Source organism: Mobula hypostoma, chromosome 3 (assembly GCF_963921235.1).
Source record: "Mobula hypostoma chromosome 3, sMobHyp1.1, whole genome shotgun sequence".
Classification (NCBI taxonomy): domain Eukaryota; kingdom Metazoa; phylum Chordata; class Chondrichthyes; order Myliobatiformes; family Myliobatidae; genus Mobula; species Mobula hypostoma.
In genome coordinates, this window is record NC_086099.1 from 104560832 (window position 1) to 104577479 (window position 16648).

Here is a 16648-nt window from a genome sequence, read left to right on the forward strand (position 1 = left end):
TTAACTAAGTTACTACAAAATTACCTATTGGCTCTTGAACCCAATCTCACAGTTGTTGAAGGCCAACACACCATATACCTTCTTAACAACTCTGTCAAGCTGCGCAGCAGCTTTGACTGTCCTACAGACATGGACCCCAAGATCTCTCTGATCCTCCACACTGCCAAGAGTCTTACCATTAACATTATATTTTGTCTTCAAATTTGACATACCAAAATGAACCACTTCACACTTGGAACCCATGCTTCCTTATTTCCTGAATGAGCCTTGTATGAGGAACCTTATCAAATGCCTTACTGAAATCCATATATACACTACATCCACTGCTCTACCTTGTTACATCCTCAAGGAATTCAATCAGGCTCTTAGGGCATGACCTGCACTTGACAAAGCCATGCTGTGTATCCCTAATCAGACTATGTCTCTCCAAATGCTCATAAATCCTGCTTCTCAGGATCTTCTCCAACAACTTGCCCACTTCTGAAGTAATACTCACTTGTCTATAATTTCCTAGGTTATCTCTATTCCCTTTCTCGAGCAAGGGAACAAAATTTGCAACCCTCTAATCCTCTGGTACTTCTCCCGTCCCTATTGATGATGCAAAGATCATCGCCAGAGGCTCAGCGATCTCCTCCCTCACTTTCCACAGTAGCCTGGGGTATATTCCATCCAGACCTGGCAACTTATCTAACTTGATGCTTTTCAAAAGCTCCAGCACATCCTCTTTCTTAATGTCTATATGCTTAAGTGTTTCAGTCCACTGTAAGTTATCCCCACATTTTCATTTTTAAGATGCTTGTGGATGGGCAGAGCATTTAGATAATACCAGTAATGACAGTCATTGCAAAGCCTAAAATCAAATGGTAGCAAATAAAACTTGAAAATTGTTTTCAATTAATAATGAATTTTCTATATTTATTTTCAGATGTTACCTCAGCAAAAAGAAATCCAGAATAGCAACTTACAGAATAAAATCATTGCTGTGACTGTTTGTCGATGTTTTAAAACAACACTAGATCTTTGCTAATTATTGCTCTGATGTAGTTGCCCTAAGTTAATGCACATTGTTGGCTTCTTATTCTAAGAGAAACACGTTAAAGAATAATACAGAAGCTTGCCTCCATTGATTGTTTCAACAACAGTAATAGTTTATATTTGCAGTTTAATGTACTAAAAACCCCCAAGGTCTTTTACGAGCATTGTAAGAGAAAGTTTGGCATGCAGCTATATTCAGACATATTAAGGAAAGCAACCTTGCAGGCTGCCCAGCATGTCCTTGATGCAAACAACACATTTCACTGTATGTTTCGATGAACATGTGACAAATAAAGCTAATCTTTAAATAAAGAAGCAGAGATCTATGGAGGGAATCAGTTAGTAAACTGATACTGTGGCCTTCAATGGTTGGAGTAATAAAAATCGAGTTGATTCTGAACTAGAAAGCACTGAACTTACTTTGCACATTCTTGTTTTTCATTTTGTTAAGCTACTTCAGGTTGTAGTTGTGCCTTTAGCTCTGTAAGCTGTGAGCTCTGAAATTTCCTCTCATCGCCTTTTCGGGTTCCCTGCCTCAATGGATATCTTACATGATTCTCTGTGGTCACCCATCAAGATGTTTCCTTCTTTGGCTTAGTATCAATTCTAGCTTTCTTGAATTCTTGTGAAGAGGATCACAATGCTTTGCGTTGTTGCAGGTACCGCAGAAATGCTGTTGTTGGTCTGCCCCTTTCTAGCACTTCAGCACAAAACTTAGGCTATCACTAGGGTGCAGTATATGAAGGAATGAATAGAATCATAGAATGATCCAGTGTGGAGACAGACCCTTTGAGCCTGAGACCTCAAACAGCCATATACGGTATATTAATCATGTAGAGATCCTGCTTTATAGCCCTCCCCCCATGTTTCCATCAATGTCCCTAGATTCTGCCATTCATACAGTAGGGATAGGTTAGAGAACCCAATTAACTTAACAATTCACACATCTTTAGGATGGGGAAGGAAACCTCTGCATCTAGGGGAAGTCCATGTTGTTTCAGAGAAAACATGCAAACTCTACTCAGGCAGCACTAGAGTTTGGAATCAAACTGTGAGGTAGCAGCTACGTTTCTGTGCTGCCATAATGCAATATTGTTGTTTATGAAATTCTTTTAATGTGGTATCCAACTGATTTCTAGTTCTAGTGGTCAGTGACCTAGTTGCTTCTGAAACATTAGTTGGTGTCTAGGCCATTGTCTCTCCTGAGACTAACAGCAGCTAGACAAGATTAACTGGCCAATCATCTCAATATTTGCAGGACTTGGCTGAGTACAAAATGCCTGTCCAATTGTCTGCAATATGATCTGCAAGTAAATCTGTTCATTATGTTATGTTTTTTTAGATCTTTTGAGGGGCATGGGACCGTACTTATAAACACTGCTGTTGCTCAAATGGTGATTTGTTCTGTACTGCATGTCTCAGGTGCTAAATGTTCGTTTTTCCTGAAATTTACATGAACTGTTGGGCACGTGGCCAAGTGGTTAAGGCTTTTGTCTAGTGATCTGAAGGTCGCTCGTTCGAGCCTCAGCTATGGCAACGTGTTTGTGTCCTTGAGCAAGGCACTTAATCATACATTGCTCTAGTGTCTGTGCGAGGAGTAGCACCCCACACAGACTTCCAATCTGCGCCTTGTAAGGCATGAAAATGCCCGATGCAGGCCTCTCATGGTCTGAGTCGACGTTCCCCCCCTCCCTCCCCTTACATGAACTGGAGATATGGCTGGGATATTTAAGTTGGCCATATCAAAATGTTTAAAATACCTTGAAGTAGTGCCTCCCAGTGGGAGAGGTAGTGTGGATAATTCATATCTTAAACCTGTGGCTACTCAGATTTCTTTTTTTTTTGCACCTGTATCATTTTGTGTACAATAAATTTGAGGTAAAAACTAATCTCACCTTTTCACTGTTGATGATTCTCCACCTGAGATGTGTAATTCTCCACACAAAAAGGGTATTAAGTAGTACTGGCTGAGTTGGGGATGGGAGTAATGGGATTAATATTGTGGCTAAAACAGCCAATTTTCTCTTTAAGGAGCAGAAGCAACAGAAACTATAGCAAATCTCCAATAACTCCAGGGGAATTTCTGTGGACAAATAACTGAGATTTGTGTAGTTACATACAAATTAGAGACATAATTCCAGTGCCAGTCCTGAGATTAAAAACTTAGTTTTGTATTTCCAAACATATGTAAATCAGAAAATTTCTCTCAGTATTCATTATGGATACTGGTGCATGAAAACATTTAATTTTCATTTGCTTATAGAATAACTATTGCTAAGTTAATATTTTGTATCAGTCTATTATGAAATGTTTGTGTAAATATTAAATGTAGAACCCTTTGTAACATATTGTGACTGTTAAATCAAATGTTTTTGGATAAAAAAGGAAATTTAAACTGACTCTTTGTGTGGTTATTTGGAAAGTAACTTAAAGGAAAACCTATTCATAACGCAATCACATATTTCTTCAGGTTTAGAGATAATTAGTGTAATCTTCTAATGTCAAAACAAGTTGTAAAAATATCAGCCATGGAACAGAGATGTTGAATACTATTTCTGGATTATAGTTCTGGTCCTGTGTGATAATCATTGAGTTATTGTGCAGAAGGGGGCCATTAATTCAGCCCATCACACTTGGAAAGAACACCCCATTAGTTTCACATTCCTTGTTTTTCCCACACCCTATATTTATCAAACTTCCTTTTTGAAACCTATCTGTTATGTATAAGATTCCTATTAATATGGTTTAAGGAAAGCTTTAAAGCAGTTTAAAATAAATGAGTGAGCAAATTCATTACAATTTGGGAGGAAAAGTATTTTATACATGTCCAATGGCAGAGTTTCTGTCCTTCTATTCAAACAAGGTGGTTGAATTCACACTGTTTGGCATGGAAAATGAACAGCAACAACATTCCATTACAAAGGGATTAATTTATGACACAAATGGGTTAATGTTTTTGTTAGGAATCAAAACGATGTCACTCACATTTGCTTCTAATTTACCAACTCCAGCCTTCTGATCTTTAACACTGTTACTAATCAGGAAAGAAGTGGGTGGTCTCGTTCTGTAGCTTATTTTGTTTAGACTTGTCATCATGAATAACACTTAGTACATTAACTGTCTATCCAAAGTAAAACAAAGCAGATAATTGAACATGAAGAATGGGTTAGATTAAGCTAGATGCAGCCGTACCTTGTATCCATTTCTCACAGGATACTCATGACCGTACTTACATTGAGCAGAACACAACATCTTGCAGGCCTCATTGCTGTTGGTGCTTCATGAGACAGAGTGGGAACAGTGACTTGACTAAGGATTGTGGAAGCTAGGGCTTTGTCCATAGACCACCGTGATGGCCTACTGAGAGCTGGTACCACCAGAAGACCTCATCTCATTAAAGGCTGAAATGCATTTAAAACTCCACTCCAATTATCTAAATTAATTTGAAATATTAATAGTAATTAAAAACAAGGACTTCACTTATGTTTAGTGAAGATTGATAATGAAATTCAAATAAGTGATACTGCTCTAGATGCACTATGTACAGTTATCATGATGCTGAGGGGCCAGTTTTGAGTTGCATCTGACCTTTCATCACATTACCATTACAGAGGACAGAATACTGTTTTTTTTAATTTCAGAAATTCTATGGGATGAATAAATAACTTGAGATTCAGTGAGGAATTGTGCTGAGATGAAGCCAAGAAGATTGAGAATACATTTTCGAAGGAATATTAATGCTTGAACCAAGATAATATGGGAATGGAAATGGGGCAAATAAATCCTGTAACCAAGAGACATTAAACTGGCAAAAGGGGACAGATCATTTAGGCTATCTTCATGCAATGAACATTTTATACTTTATAATTTATTGTGGCCTAACAATTGGTACTAGAACGTACAATCATCACAGCGATATTTGATTCCGCGCTTCACACTCCCTGGATTACAAATATTAAATATTATAAATATTAAAAAAATAGTTAAAATTAGTAAATATTAAAAATTTAAATTATAAATCATAAATAGAAAATAGAAAAATGGGAAGTAAGGTAGTGCAAAAAAACCGAGAGGCAGATCCGGATACTTGGAGGGTACTGCCCAGATCCGGGTCCGGATCCGTTCAGCAGTCTTATCACAGTTGGAAAGAAGCTGTTCACAAATCTGGCCGTACGAGTCTTCAAGCTCCTGAACCTTCTCCCGGAGGGAAGAGGGACGAGAAGTCTGTTGGCTGGGTGGGTCGTGTCCTTGATTATCCTGGCAGCACTGCTCTGACAGCGTGCGGTGTAAAGTGAGTCCACAGACGGAAGATTGGTTTGTGTGATGTGCTGCGCCGTGTTCACAATCTTCTGCAGCTTCTTCCGGTCTTGGACAGGAATCTTCTGCAGCTTCTTTCGGTCTCTTACAAAGGGAGAGGACCAGTGAGTGGGGATTTTCATGGTTCAGGCTAGTTTATTAGCTGTTCATAATCGGTTTGTTTAGTCACCTCACAAGAACACTCACCCTTTTTTTAACATTAAATGCTGATGAAAAAATGTAGATTTCAGTACTTGACCATTGATAGGAAAGGTAACGGCAAGGAAGCGACACTTTTAATACCACAATTCCATTGTCTTTTATCAGGGCAGTGAGACTGGTGGTATTGTGTAACTGCTGCAACATGCAAAAGGGTATAATCTTGGTCTTACTCAACTAGAGCCTGTGGAATGTTGTTATAGATACAGGGATGAATTTCCATAGGATTTTTCCAGATTATTTTAAGGGATATCTGGAGCTTTATTGAATCATGATTTACACAAGAAGTTCAGATAGCAAAGTAATAAAATCTATAAGAATCACATCCTGCCTCCTCCAGATAAATAAAGCACATTTTATTTCCCAGTCATCTGCAATGTGGAGTTTGAAATTTGGAATCAAAAGGAGAATGCAATTAATGATCATATAATGCTATATATCAGCACCATCATCATACTGTGCACACTATTTAGCAGTTGATTACAGATGATAAGTCCTGCATTTTAAAGCAGTACCATTTTCCCCAACAGCAATTCACTGCCTGCGTCATCTCTCATACTTACATCTATTACTTGTGATTTTTTTGTGTACTTTGGAATGAGTGATTTTTAATGTGTTAAAATCTTTTCACTGAATAACAATTAACTACATTTGAGCACCTAAGTGCTTATTATGCGGACCTTTGACGTATCTCGAACTACGCCCTGGAAAGCAAAGTACTGAAGGCCTTAGCTTATAAATGCAGTAGATTGTATTTATAAAGAGAAAATGCTTTCAAGGAAGATTTTGAATTTTTGAGTAAGCAGGGATGACAAAGGATGCATATTCCTAGTAAGCATTTGGCATAATTTCACATAAAAGCAAATTAACAAACGTGAGAATACATGGAATTGGTGACAATCTGTTTGCACATAGAGGGAATTGATTAGGTGTTAGTACAGAACATGACGATAAATGTGTGTTGTAGTATATTGTGAGCTGATGGACATCCTAGAGCCAGTGAATACATTTTGGGAAATACTAAGAGCTTCAGAACATATGCTAACACTTTATTGATAAATAATGACAACACCACATGTGCATATGTTATATTATTGTTCTCGGTACCCCGGCTTCCATGGGTTTTTTAGGAGAGAATCTTTTTGTATTCCCATTGAGATGTTAGGATTCAAATCAAGATTTTTATTATATTTGAACTGCTGTCCCTCCTCCCTTTTCCAGGATGGGCTGTAATAAATTTAAGTGTCTAATACATCAACAGTTCTGCTGGGGGATCCTGTGGTAGAATGTAACATTGTAAGATACCAGAATGGGAAATAAAATGAATGCTGACTCAAAATATTTCATCTCAAGTAATCTCAGAAACTTGTCTTTCCAAATGTGTGCATGTGGCACAGTGAAACAACTTGTAGGGCTGCTTTCTCACAGCGCGTGTTCAATTCTGACCTCTGGTGCTGCTTAGCTAGAGCGAACAGTACACATTCTTCTTGTGATTGTGCATTTCCTCCGTGTGCTCTGCCTTCTTACCATGTCTCCAAGACATGTGAACTGCTTAGTCAATTAGCTAATGTAAATTGCCCCTAATGTATGGGTGTGTGGCAGAATTTGCAATTGATGGGAATGGGATTAGTGTAGGGTTACAGTATAGATGATCAACATGGATTTGGGCAGCCAAAGGTGCTGTTCCTTTGCTGTATGACTTTATTACGTAAAAAGTTCACAAGAAATTGGAGCAGAATTAGGCCATTTGGCCATTTGACTCTGCTCTGCTATTCCATCATGGCTGAATTATTATCCCTCTCAGCACCATTCTCCTGCCTTCTCCCCATAACCTATGATGCCCTGACTAATCAAGAACCAATCAATCTCCTCTCTAGATATACTCAATGATTTGGCCTCCACAGCCACCCACGGCAATAAATTCCACAGATTCACCACCTCCCGGCTGAAGAAGTTCCTCTTCATTTTGTTTTAAATAGGCATCCCTCTGTTCTGAGGCTGTGCCCTTTGGTCCTAAACTCACCCACTATAGAAAGCATCCTCTCCACAGCCACTCTGTTTAACCTTTTCAATATTTGAAAGGTTTCAATGAGATCCATCTCATTCTCCTAAACAGCAGTGGGTACAGGCTGTAGCCATGAAACTTTTCTCATGTATTAACCCTTCATTCCTGGAATGATTATTGTGAAACTTCTCTGGACCCTCTCCAAAGCCAGCACATTCTTTCATAGATAAGGAGCCCAAAATTGCTCACAATACACCAAGTGTGGTCTGACCAATGTCTTATAAAGCCTCAGCATTAAGTCCTTGCTTTTTTATTGTAGTCCTCTCAAAATAAATAAGGTTGCATTTGGTTTCCTCACCACTGACTCAACCTGAAAGTTAATCTTTAGGGAATCCTGCACAAGGACTCCTAATTCCCTCTAAACCTCTGATTTTTGAATTTTCTCCCTATTTAGAAAATAGTCTATGCCTTTATTCCTTCTACCAAAGTGCATGGCCATACAGCCCCCTACTGTATATTCAATCTGCCACTTCTTTGCCCATTCTTTTGATCTGTCAAAGTCCTTCCCCATATCCCTGCTTCCTCTACACTACATGCTTCTCCACTGATCTTTGTATTGTCTGCAACCTTGGCCACAAAGCGACAAATCCCATCATCCAAATAGTTGACATATAATGTGAAAAGAAGCAGTCCCAACACTGACCCTACGGAACATCATTACTCACCAACAGGCAACCGGAAAAGGCCCCCTTTATTCCCACTTTTTGCCTTCTGCTATTCAGGCAATCTTCTATCCATGCTGGTATCTTTCCTGGGCTCTTATCTTATTAAGCAGCCTCAAGTGTGGCACCTTGTCACAGGCATTCTTTAAATCCAAGTACATAACATCCACTGACTTTCCGTTGTCCATCCTGCTTGTTATTTTCTTAAAGAATTCCAAAAGATTTGTCAGGCAAGATTTCCTCTTACAGAAACCATGCTGATTTTGGCCCACTTTATAACCATTATAACCTTTCAGCTGGAGCACCAGAGACTGAATAATATGCAGGGACTGTTTGTTGATACAGATTTACAGCATTCAAACAGTTTTGCTTGAATTCTGGTCTGTAATATGACAAAAAATCTTCAAGTACATTAAGTGTTAAAAGAATCAATCGCAACTTTATTGCACATTCAGCTGTTTGCATAATTACACATGGCAAGTGTCAAATCATATTGAAATGAGAGCAAATAAAGAATATGAAATTATTGTTGACTTTCTGATCTTCCTGGGCTTACTAAAATGTTCATGGTATACACTGCTACATTTGTAGGACTATATCTGATTGTCTTGTTCTGCAGTTTTTACAGACAGTACATGTTGACATGGAATATTTAAGATTATTCTCAAAACCTGACCAGTACACAAAGTTTCTGCCTTCAGATTTGTGTTCCAACTTTATCATCTAAGCTTTTTCTTCTTGGAATAAGAATATGATGTCCTTGTGATTGTCATAACATTTTTACATTCTCATATGGTGGTATTGTGTGCCTGCAATTTTTCAGCCTAATTCTCCCTAGCTATTTTATCATCTTAAATGAAGATAATTTTCATTCATTCCAATTATGCCATAAAAAACTCTCACTTTCGATGATAAGTTTATAGGCTGCCAATATTTGTGTTGTCTCATTCCCCATTTACGATAAACATTGATGTGGCTGTACTGATGCCTTCCATGCACCGTTCAATTCTGTCTTTTCTCCATTTATCCACAGCCCTCTGTCTCTCATCTGTCTGCTAGCCACAAGTTTATTGATTTCTATGTGCAAGGTATGGAAATTTTAGCATCTCAGCTGCTTTTTTTTTACCTTCCCAACAATGGAGCATCCAACTTCCATGCGCAGCAGGTTCTTAAATGAGCTTCCATTCAAAACATTGTTTTGTTCCTCTGCATTCAATGTGCATCTTCTTAAAATTCTCTCTGCACATGTACTACCAGATCTGCTGAAAATAACTGAGTATTTTTTTGGATTTTTCTGCTGTTCTTTCAAATTCTCCAGAATCTGCAGCCTTTTTGTTTTAGAGTAGATTATTTGCATGTGGCCGATGTGTACTTATTGTAGAGTCAATGAGAACTGCTTTAAATATTCATTGCCAGACACCAGAAGCCTCAGGATATGTCAACTCTTGTGCTTATGTCACATGAATCATTCTATTGAGATGTACTCATCGCCTATTTGCATATTTAATACTGAAACAGAAAAGAGGAGCAAGTGTTGACCATTCAGTCATTTGTGCTTATTCCATCATTCCATATGATCATCGATGACCATCCAGATGAAGTGGTTTGTTTTGGCTTAATTCCACTATCCCTTAACCAGCCAGATATGGCTTTATCTCCATATCCCTGGACAATTCAGATGCAATGATCTGTTGTGGCTTTATCCCCATATCCAGTGACCATCCAGATGCAGAGATGCTGTGGCTGTATCCCCATATCACTTCAACCCACCATCTCCTAATATCTAACTCCTTAAATATATATTTAATGATTAGACTTCTGCTGCTTTCTATAGTATAGAATTTTACAGTTCAACCACTCTCTGAGAGAAGAAATTTTGCCTCATCTCTGCCCTAAACCCTTAGACTGTAATCCCTGGTCTTGGATTTGCCAGCAAAGGGAATATCCTTCCACCATTTAATCTCTCCTGTTCTGTTAGAATTTTGTGGATTTCTGTGAAATCCCCTCTCACTCTCCTAAACTCTTATAAATGTAAGCCCAGTTGACCCAGTCTCTCTTCATACATCGGACCTGCCATCTCCAACTGTGGACACATGATCACGTTACCAGATTGTAGCGAACGGTATCCCCCAGAGGTCTATATCATGACCTCAGCTGTTCACAATCTTTGTTAATGATTGGCCTGAAGAGCAGAGAGCTGCATTTGTAAATTGAATAGCAACACCAATCTCTTTCAAATCTCTTGCTAGCTGTTCCTTCAGTTAGTCCTGACGAAGGGTCTCAGCCTGAAACGTCGACTGTACCTCTTCCTAGAGATGCTGCCTGGCCTGCTGCGTTCACCAGCAACTTTGATGTGTGTTGCTTGAATTTCCAGCATCTGCAGAATTCCCGTTGTATGGGAGATTGATAGGATGGCGTGATGTTTACAAGGGGAAAGTGTCAACAGAGAGAGATTGCTGCATCCAAGTGCAGAAGGCACGTAAAGTGGGCAGGGAGAAAAGACTAATGCGATGTTGACAGAAAATAAAAAGCTAACTGTAGTTGAACAACTCTGTTTTGACACTGTTAGATCCAGAATCAGAATCAGATTTATTATCACTGTCGTATTTGACAAGAAATTCATTGTTTTGTGGCAGAAGTACAGTGCAAATATGTATAATTACTATGAATTATAAAATCTTCATTAACTAGACACTAGACACCAGAAGACTACAGCACAGTACAGGCTCTTTGGCCCTCTATGTTATGCCGACCAATATATTCCTTAAAAAGAAACATACTAAACCCACACTACCCCGTAACCCTCTATTTTTCTTTCATCTATGTGCCTGTCCAAGAGGCTCTTAAATACCCCTAATGTTTTAGCCTCCACCACCATCCCTGGCAAGTCATTCCAGGCACCCACAACCCTCTGTGTAAAAAACTTACCCTGATGTCTCCCCTAACCTTCCCTCCCTTAACTTTGTACACACGCCCTCCAGTGTTTGCTATTCGTGCCCTGGGAAACAGGTACTGGCTATCCACCCTATCTATGCCTTTCATAGATAGACCATTCAAAAGTCTGATGGCAGAGGGGAAGAAGCTGTTCCTAAACTGACAAATGCATGTCTTCAGGTTCCTGTACCTCCTCCCTGATAGTAGCAACAAGAAAAGGGCATGTCCCCAATGGTGAGGGTCCTTCATGGCAGATGCCACCTTCTTGGGGCAGTGCCTATGAAAAGTATACATACCCTCCACCCCTTGGAAGTTTTCATGTTTTATTGTTTTACAATATTGAATCACGGTGGATTTGATTTATTTTTCTTTTGACACTGATCAGCAGAAAAAGGGTCTATTATGTCAAAGTGAAAACAGATCTCTACAAAGCTTTTATTGACAGGAGAAGGGGCAAAGGAGGGTTACTTGTGCCTTAAAACCAGTCACTTCAGGCAGATGGGGCTCATCAGCCGTGGTTGGCAGCTCATCCAGGAGAAGGAAAACACTGATCTCAAACTTCTGCTGCCTTGCAGCTCTCCCCACCCATAGGGAAGGCTTCAGGAGTAAATCCTGAGCAAAATATCCAGAGCTGGAATCCCTAAGCCAGTCCTACATTGAGTTCAATGTTGGCTGACAACTACTGTGATGCTGCTGGTCCCAAACTGTGTGGTTTTCTGCCGTTTCTTCGGGTTCTTCAGATACGTGGAGAAGGGAAGCTTGCTGCATGGGCAACAGCTCGCTGTCCGTATAGTACTACCCAGGCGTGCGTACCTAGACAGCTAGGACACAACATCCATGGTGAACTTGACTGATGGAGGTGTCAGACTCGGAATTACATATATATATATAATATATGTATACATAAATTAAATATGTAGTCAAGAATAGAGCGAACAAAAGGGAAAAAAATAGTCAGGTAGTGTACATGGGTTCACTGTAGTTTACAGTTAGTTTGAGACTGAGCAGAGTGATGTCAGGAAGCACTTTCACCACAAAGTAAAAAAAAGACGTGTAAGAACTAGAAGCATGAGCCCTTCCAGTCTGCTCCACCATTCATCAGGGTCTTGGCTGCATTTTTTAATTTTAATGCCACCTTTCCAAACTATCCACATATCCCTTAATTCCTTTAATATCCGGAATTATATCAATCTCAATCTCAGCAGCCCTCTAGGACAGGGAATTCCATCAATTCACCATCCTCCACATGAAGATTCTCCTCAACTCAGTCCTAAATGGCCGATCCCCTATTCTGAGTCTGAGATATTGCATTATGTTGGTTTTCTTTTGATATAGATAATGGAAGGAATAAAATCTTAAGCCTGACATATAACTGGAGAATGAGAAGTGTTTATAATTTTAGTAGAACACCTGTGTGATTGCTATTGTTTTTTGAAGCAAGGGAGAGTGGGCTAAATCTATTGGTGGTTCCAACGGTTGCTGTGTTCACGCAGGCAGACACCTGCTCTGCCCCCTTCTCCTTCAGGCACAATCAGAGCAAACTAAAAGGGATTTTTGCATTCAAAGGGTGCAGCAAACAGAAGGAGAGCTGTGAAGATAAACAACCCAAGCTTTGTTCTTCCATCTGTAGGGGAGAGCTCAGATTCTGTTAGATCTTACAAGGCTTCATTGGGTCTCTGTTTAGAAATTGAAGAGAAGAGACACATGAAGTCACTTGCTGCTGTGAGACTGCCAAGGATACAGTTTCTCATAGTGGCACCAGGTAAAATATATATATTATGTAGGGAAGGGACGAGTTCATTTAGGCATTGCTTCCTGCTTCCTTGGCACCATTACACTTTCAGCTGCATAAATGGGGCACTTTTATTTGTGTCTACAATATTAACCTATATTATTATTTCTGTGAAATCCGTGGGCATAAAAGAGTTCAATCTCACCCGCTTTGAAGAGTTTCTTTTCATACTGTGTGAATACTATTTGCCACAATGCAATGATGTAATCAGGTCACTAATTAGGTCTCCATAAAGCAAGAAAAGAACATAAACTGGCAGCAAAAAAAATATTTTCCAAATAGATTTCACAAGGTGGTACGAAAATGCAGATGAGAAATTGCATACCCTTTGGAAAAAGCTGCTAGTCACCTTGTTATATCTTACAAGTATGATATTTCTGTGAGTGATAGAAAGAAACACCACGGAAACAATCCTTTGCCCATGGAGCCTGTACCAACCATCAAGCATACAATTTTTATACTAATCCCTTTTTTTAATTCCAGTGCCACATGAGGCTGCAGGATTCTCTAAAAGTTAACATGCAGGTTGAGTTGGTGGCAAGGAAAGCAAATCTGATGATAGCATTCATTCAAGAGGAATTGAATATAAGAAACAATAATGTAATGCTGAGGCCTTATAAGGCATCAGTCAGACTGCCCTTGAAGTATTGTGAGCCGTTTTGGGTCCCTTGTCTAAGAAAAGATGTGATGGCATTGGAGAGAGTCCTGAGGAGGTTTATGAAAATGATTTCAGGACAGAATAGAGGGACATCCTTTTAGAATGAAGATGAGGAGGAATTTCTTTAGCCAGAGTGGTGAATCTGTGGAATTCATTGCCACTGGTGGCTGTGAAGGCCAAGTCACTGGGTATATTTAAGGCCGGGATTGATAGATTCTTGATTAGGCATGGTATGGAGTAATACAGGGAGAAGGCAGGAGATTGGGTCTCAAAGGGTAAAAGGATCAGCCATGATGAAATGGTGGAGCAGACTCAATGGGCCAAATGGCCTAATTCTGCTCCTTCATCTTATGGTCTTATGGTCTAATGAAGGATCTTGACTCAAAACATTAACGCTGACTTTGCTTTCCACAGATGCAGCCTGATGTGCTGAGTACTTCCAGCATTTTCTGTTTTGATTTTAGACTTCAAGCATCAGCAGGTTTTTTGATATCCATCTCATCGTCCCCATATTCTCATCAAATCCACCCCCCCCCCCACAGACTCTGCCATTCATCTATACACTAGGGGCAAAATACAGTGGTTGCACGTTCTGTGGGATGTGGGCAGAGACCATATCAGCCAGAGGTAACCTGCACATTCACAGGAAGAACAACTCACAGCACAAGATCAAGATTAAAGCTCGGTTGCTTGAGTTGTGAGTCCATGGCACAACCAGGCTGTACTTTGGGTACTAAACAAACCACAGTGTGATACTAACTGACATGAGTTTGAATAGGGGCAGTCAAGAAAACAAAAATTTCAAAAACGAAAGCAGAAAATGCTGGAAGAACTGAGCATGTCAGGCTGTATTGGTGGAGAGAGAAACGTTGCAGGTAGAAGATTCTTAATCAGAACTGGGAATCAGAGAAAGGAAGCTTGTTGCACTGCAGGGAGAGGATGTCTCTGGATGGGAAAAACCAGGACAATCTAACGATGATGACGATGTCGACTCAGGCCTGAGAGGCCAGCGTCGGGCATTTTCATGCCGTACAAGGCGCGGATCGGAAGGCTGTGTGGGGCGCCAATCCTCGCACAGACATTTCGCAGTATTATTTTATTTTACGAGGTAGAGTTGCGAGGTCAACACTCAACCCGGTACGGAAGGAAAGCGTACTCGGGAGCGGCCCAACTGGATTCGAACCTGGGAAACTCCGTTCCGGAGTCCGGCGCTGATGTCACTGCTCCACCAGCCAACCTCAAAGAGATAAGCATTAAACAAGGTTATCTGTTAATAAGTGAGGGAATGGGAGCAGCTAGTGAGAACATAGACATCAGAACATTGACAGAGAACTGTGGGAGTTTGAAATGCAGAGCAAGAAAACATGCATGGTATGTCAGATTGGGCATGTCTTCCATTTCCAACAAGAAAGAAAGAAAAAATAGAAAAAATTCAAGTTGAGTCAATATCACAGAAAGTTGACTGATAGAGACCAAGTAATCAAATCACTTCAAGCTGTAAAGTTCAATATTGAGACTGAATGTAGTTGCTCCTTAAAGTGATCACCTAATCTACAATGTTTTCTCCGTTGTAGAGGAGAGCACACTTTAAACATCTAATGTAGTGCACTAGAATGGAAGAAATGAAAGTGAATTCCTGCTTCTCCTGGAAAGATTGTTTGAATTACTGGATTTTGTGAAGCAAAGACGTGAAAAGATAGGTATTGCATTGCAAACAATGAACTTTTGTTCTGGACTGGTTGCAGACATTTTATTCCCAAATTGAATGATGTTACAAAGGTGTGGTTTCAGTACAGGAAACATAATTCACTTTAACCCCTGAAGAAGTGTTTGTAAGATCTGTGGAGAAGGTTCCATTTCTCCTCATAATATTATTCCATTGCACAGCAATCGAGATTACATATACACTAGAAAGCTTGTAGAACAGATTTTCAAATCCTATTTTGTGATATTTGCCAGCCTACAATCAAGTCTCAACATTTAGGCATGCTTTGCAGTTGATTTTATGGCTGTTGAAAGAAAGAAATGGCCAAGAAAAAACTAATTCAGCAAGGACCCTGATTCCACTGCCTGCTACCTGCAGGACCAGCAGATATAGTTTTGGAAAACTGACTTCCTTGCAGTAATGCCAAGGAAATTGTGAAACTGCCTCCAACACAAAAAAGGAAGACAGAAAATATAAAACAAAACTGTATTTGCTGTAAATTCAAAACAAAAGTGGAAAATGACACAAACACTGTGGAAGGGGACATAATCTTCTCATTTCTTTGTCAGAACCAGAGGTCTTCAATCTGAAATGTTATCTTTCCACAGACCCTGTCTGACCTGGGTATTGTCAGAATTTTCTGTTTTTATCACAAATAATAAAAAGACTGTTATCATTCTGAAAAGTCTTTCTGTCATTGATTAAGCAAACAATAAAATTAAGTTGTTACAGAGGTGGTACTATGTAAAACAGCGTAAGGCAGTGACAGTGAATCTGCCATCAGTTTGACATTTCTCCTGATTCAGGGTTAGAGTAAAAAATGCTCCCTAATTGGCCATGATTAAGATCAAATTCAGAGGCTACAGCCTTCCCAGGAAAATACTTGGTGGAAACATTGATGTCTAGTGGAATATTCTCAGTAAATGACAGCATCAGCTACAAATACCACAGCCCTGATCCAGGAGATGTTTAAACAAGGCAATGCAGAGTGATTTGGAGAGATTTCAAGAAGTACTTTTCTGGAAAGGAGAAGCATGTGATCTTAATATAGACCAGAAAATGCTATTGACAATAATGGTAGATGATTGCTTAATACACTTAATGGCATCGTTCCACTGCATTTTCACAGCAGCATCGACTCAGTTGTTTTAAAATGCATTCATTAAGTGTTTATTCACTACCAACGCCAACAGTGGAGCCTAGCCTCCATGTACTTCAACTGAAACAACAGGGACATCTGGACCACACACACAGCACAAATGTGAAAAGTTTATTTTGTGAG

The 16648-nt window shown here is 39.6% G+C and overlaps 1 protein-coding gene across 6 annotated transcripts in view; it reads left to right on the top strand.

Annotated features, from left to right (window-relative positions):
* Window positions 1–3422, top strand: part of LOC134344179 (TNFAIP3-interacting protein 1-like) — a 54827-nt gene extending 51405 nt beyond the window's left edge. For all 6 annotated transcript variants that reach the window (XM_063043550.1, XM_063043551.1, XM_063043545.1 and 3 more), the window contains one exon: window positions 926–3422. In XM_063043550.1, coding sequence (XP_062899620.1) covers window positions 926–957 — 32 coding nt within the window. In that variant the 3' untranslated portion in view covers window positions 958–3422. The remainder of the gene's footprint in view (window positions 1–925) is intronic.
* The last annotated feature ends 13226 nt before the right edge of the window (window positions 3423–16648 follow it).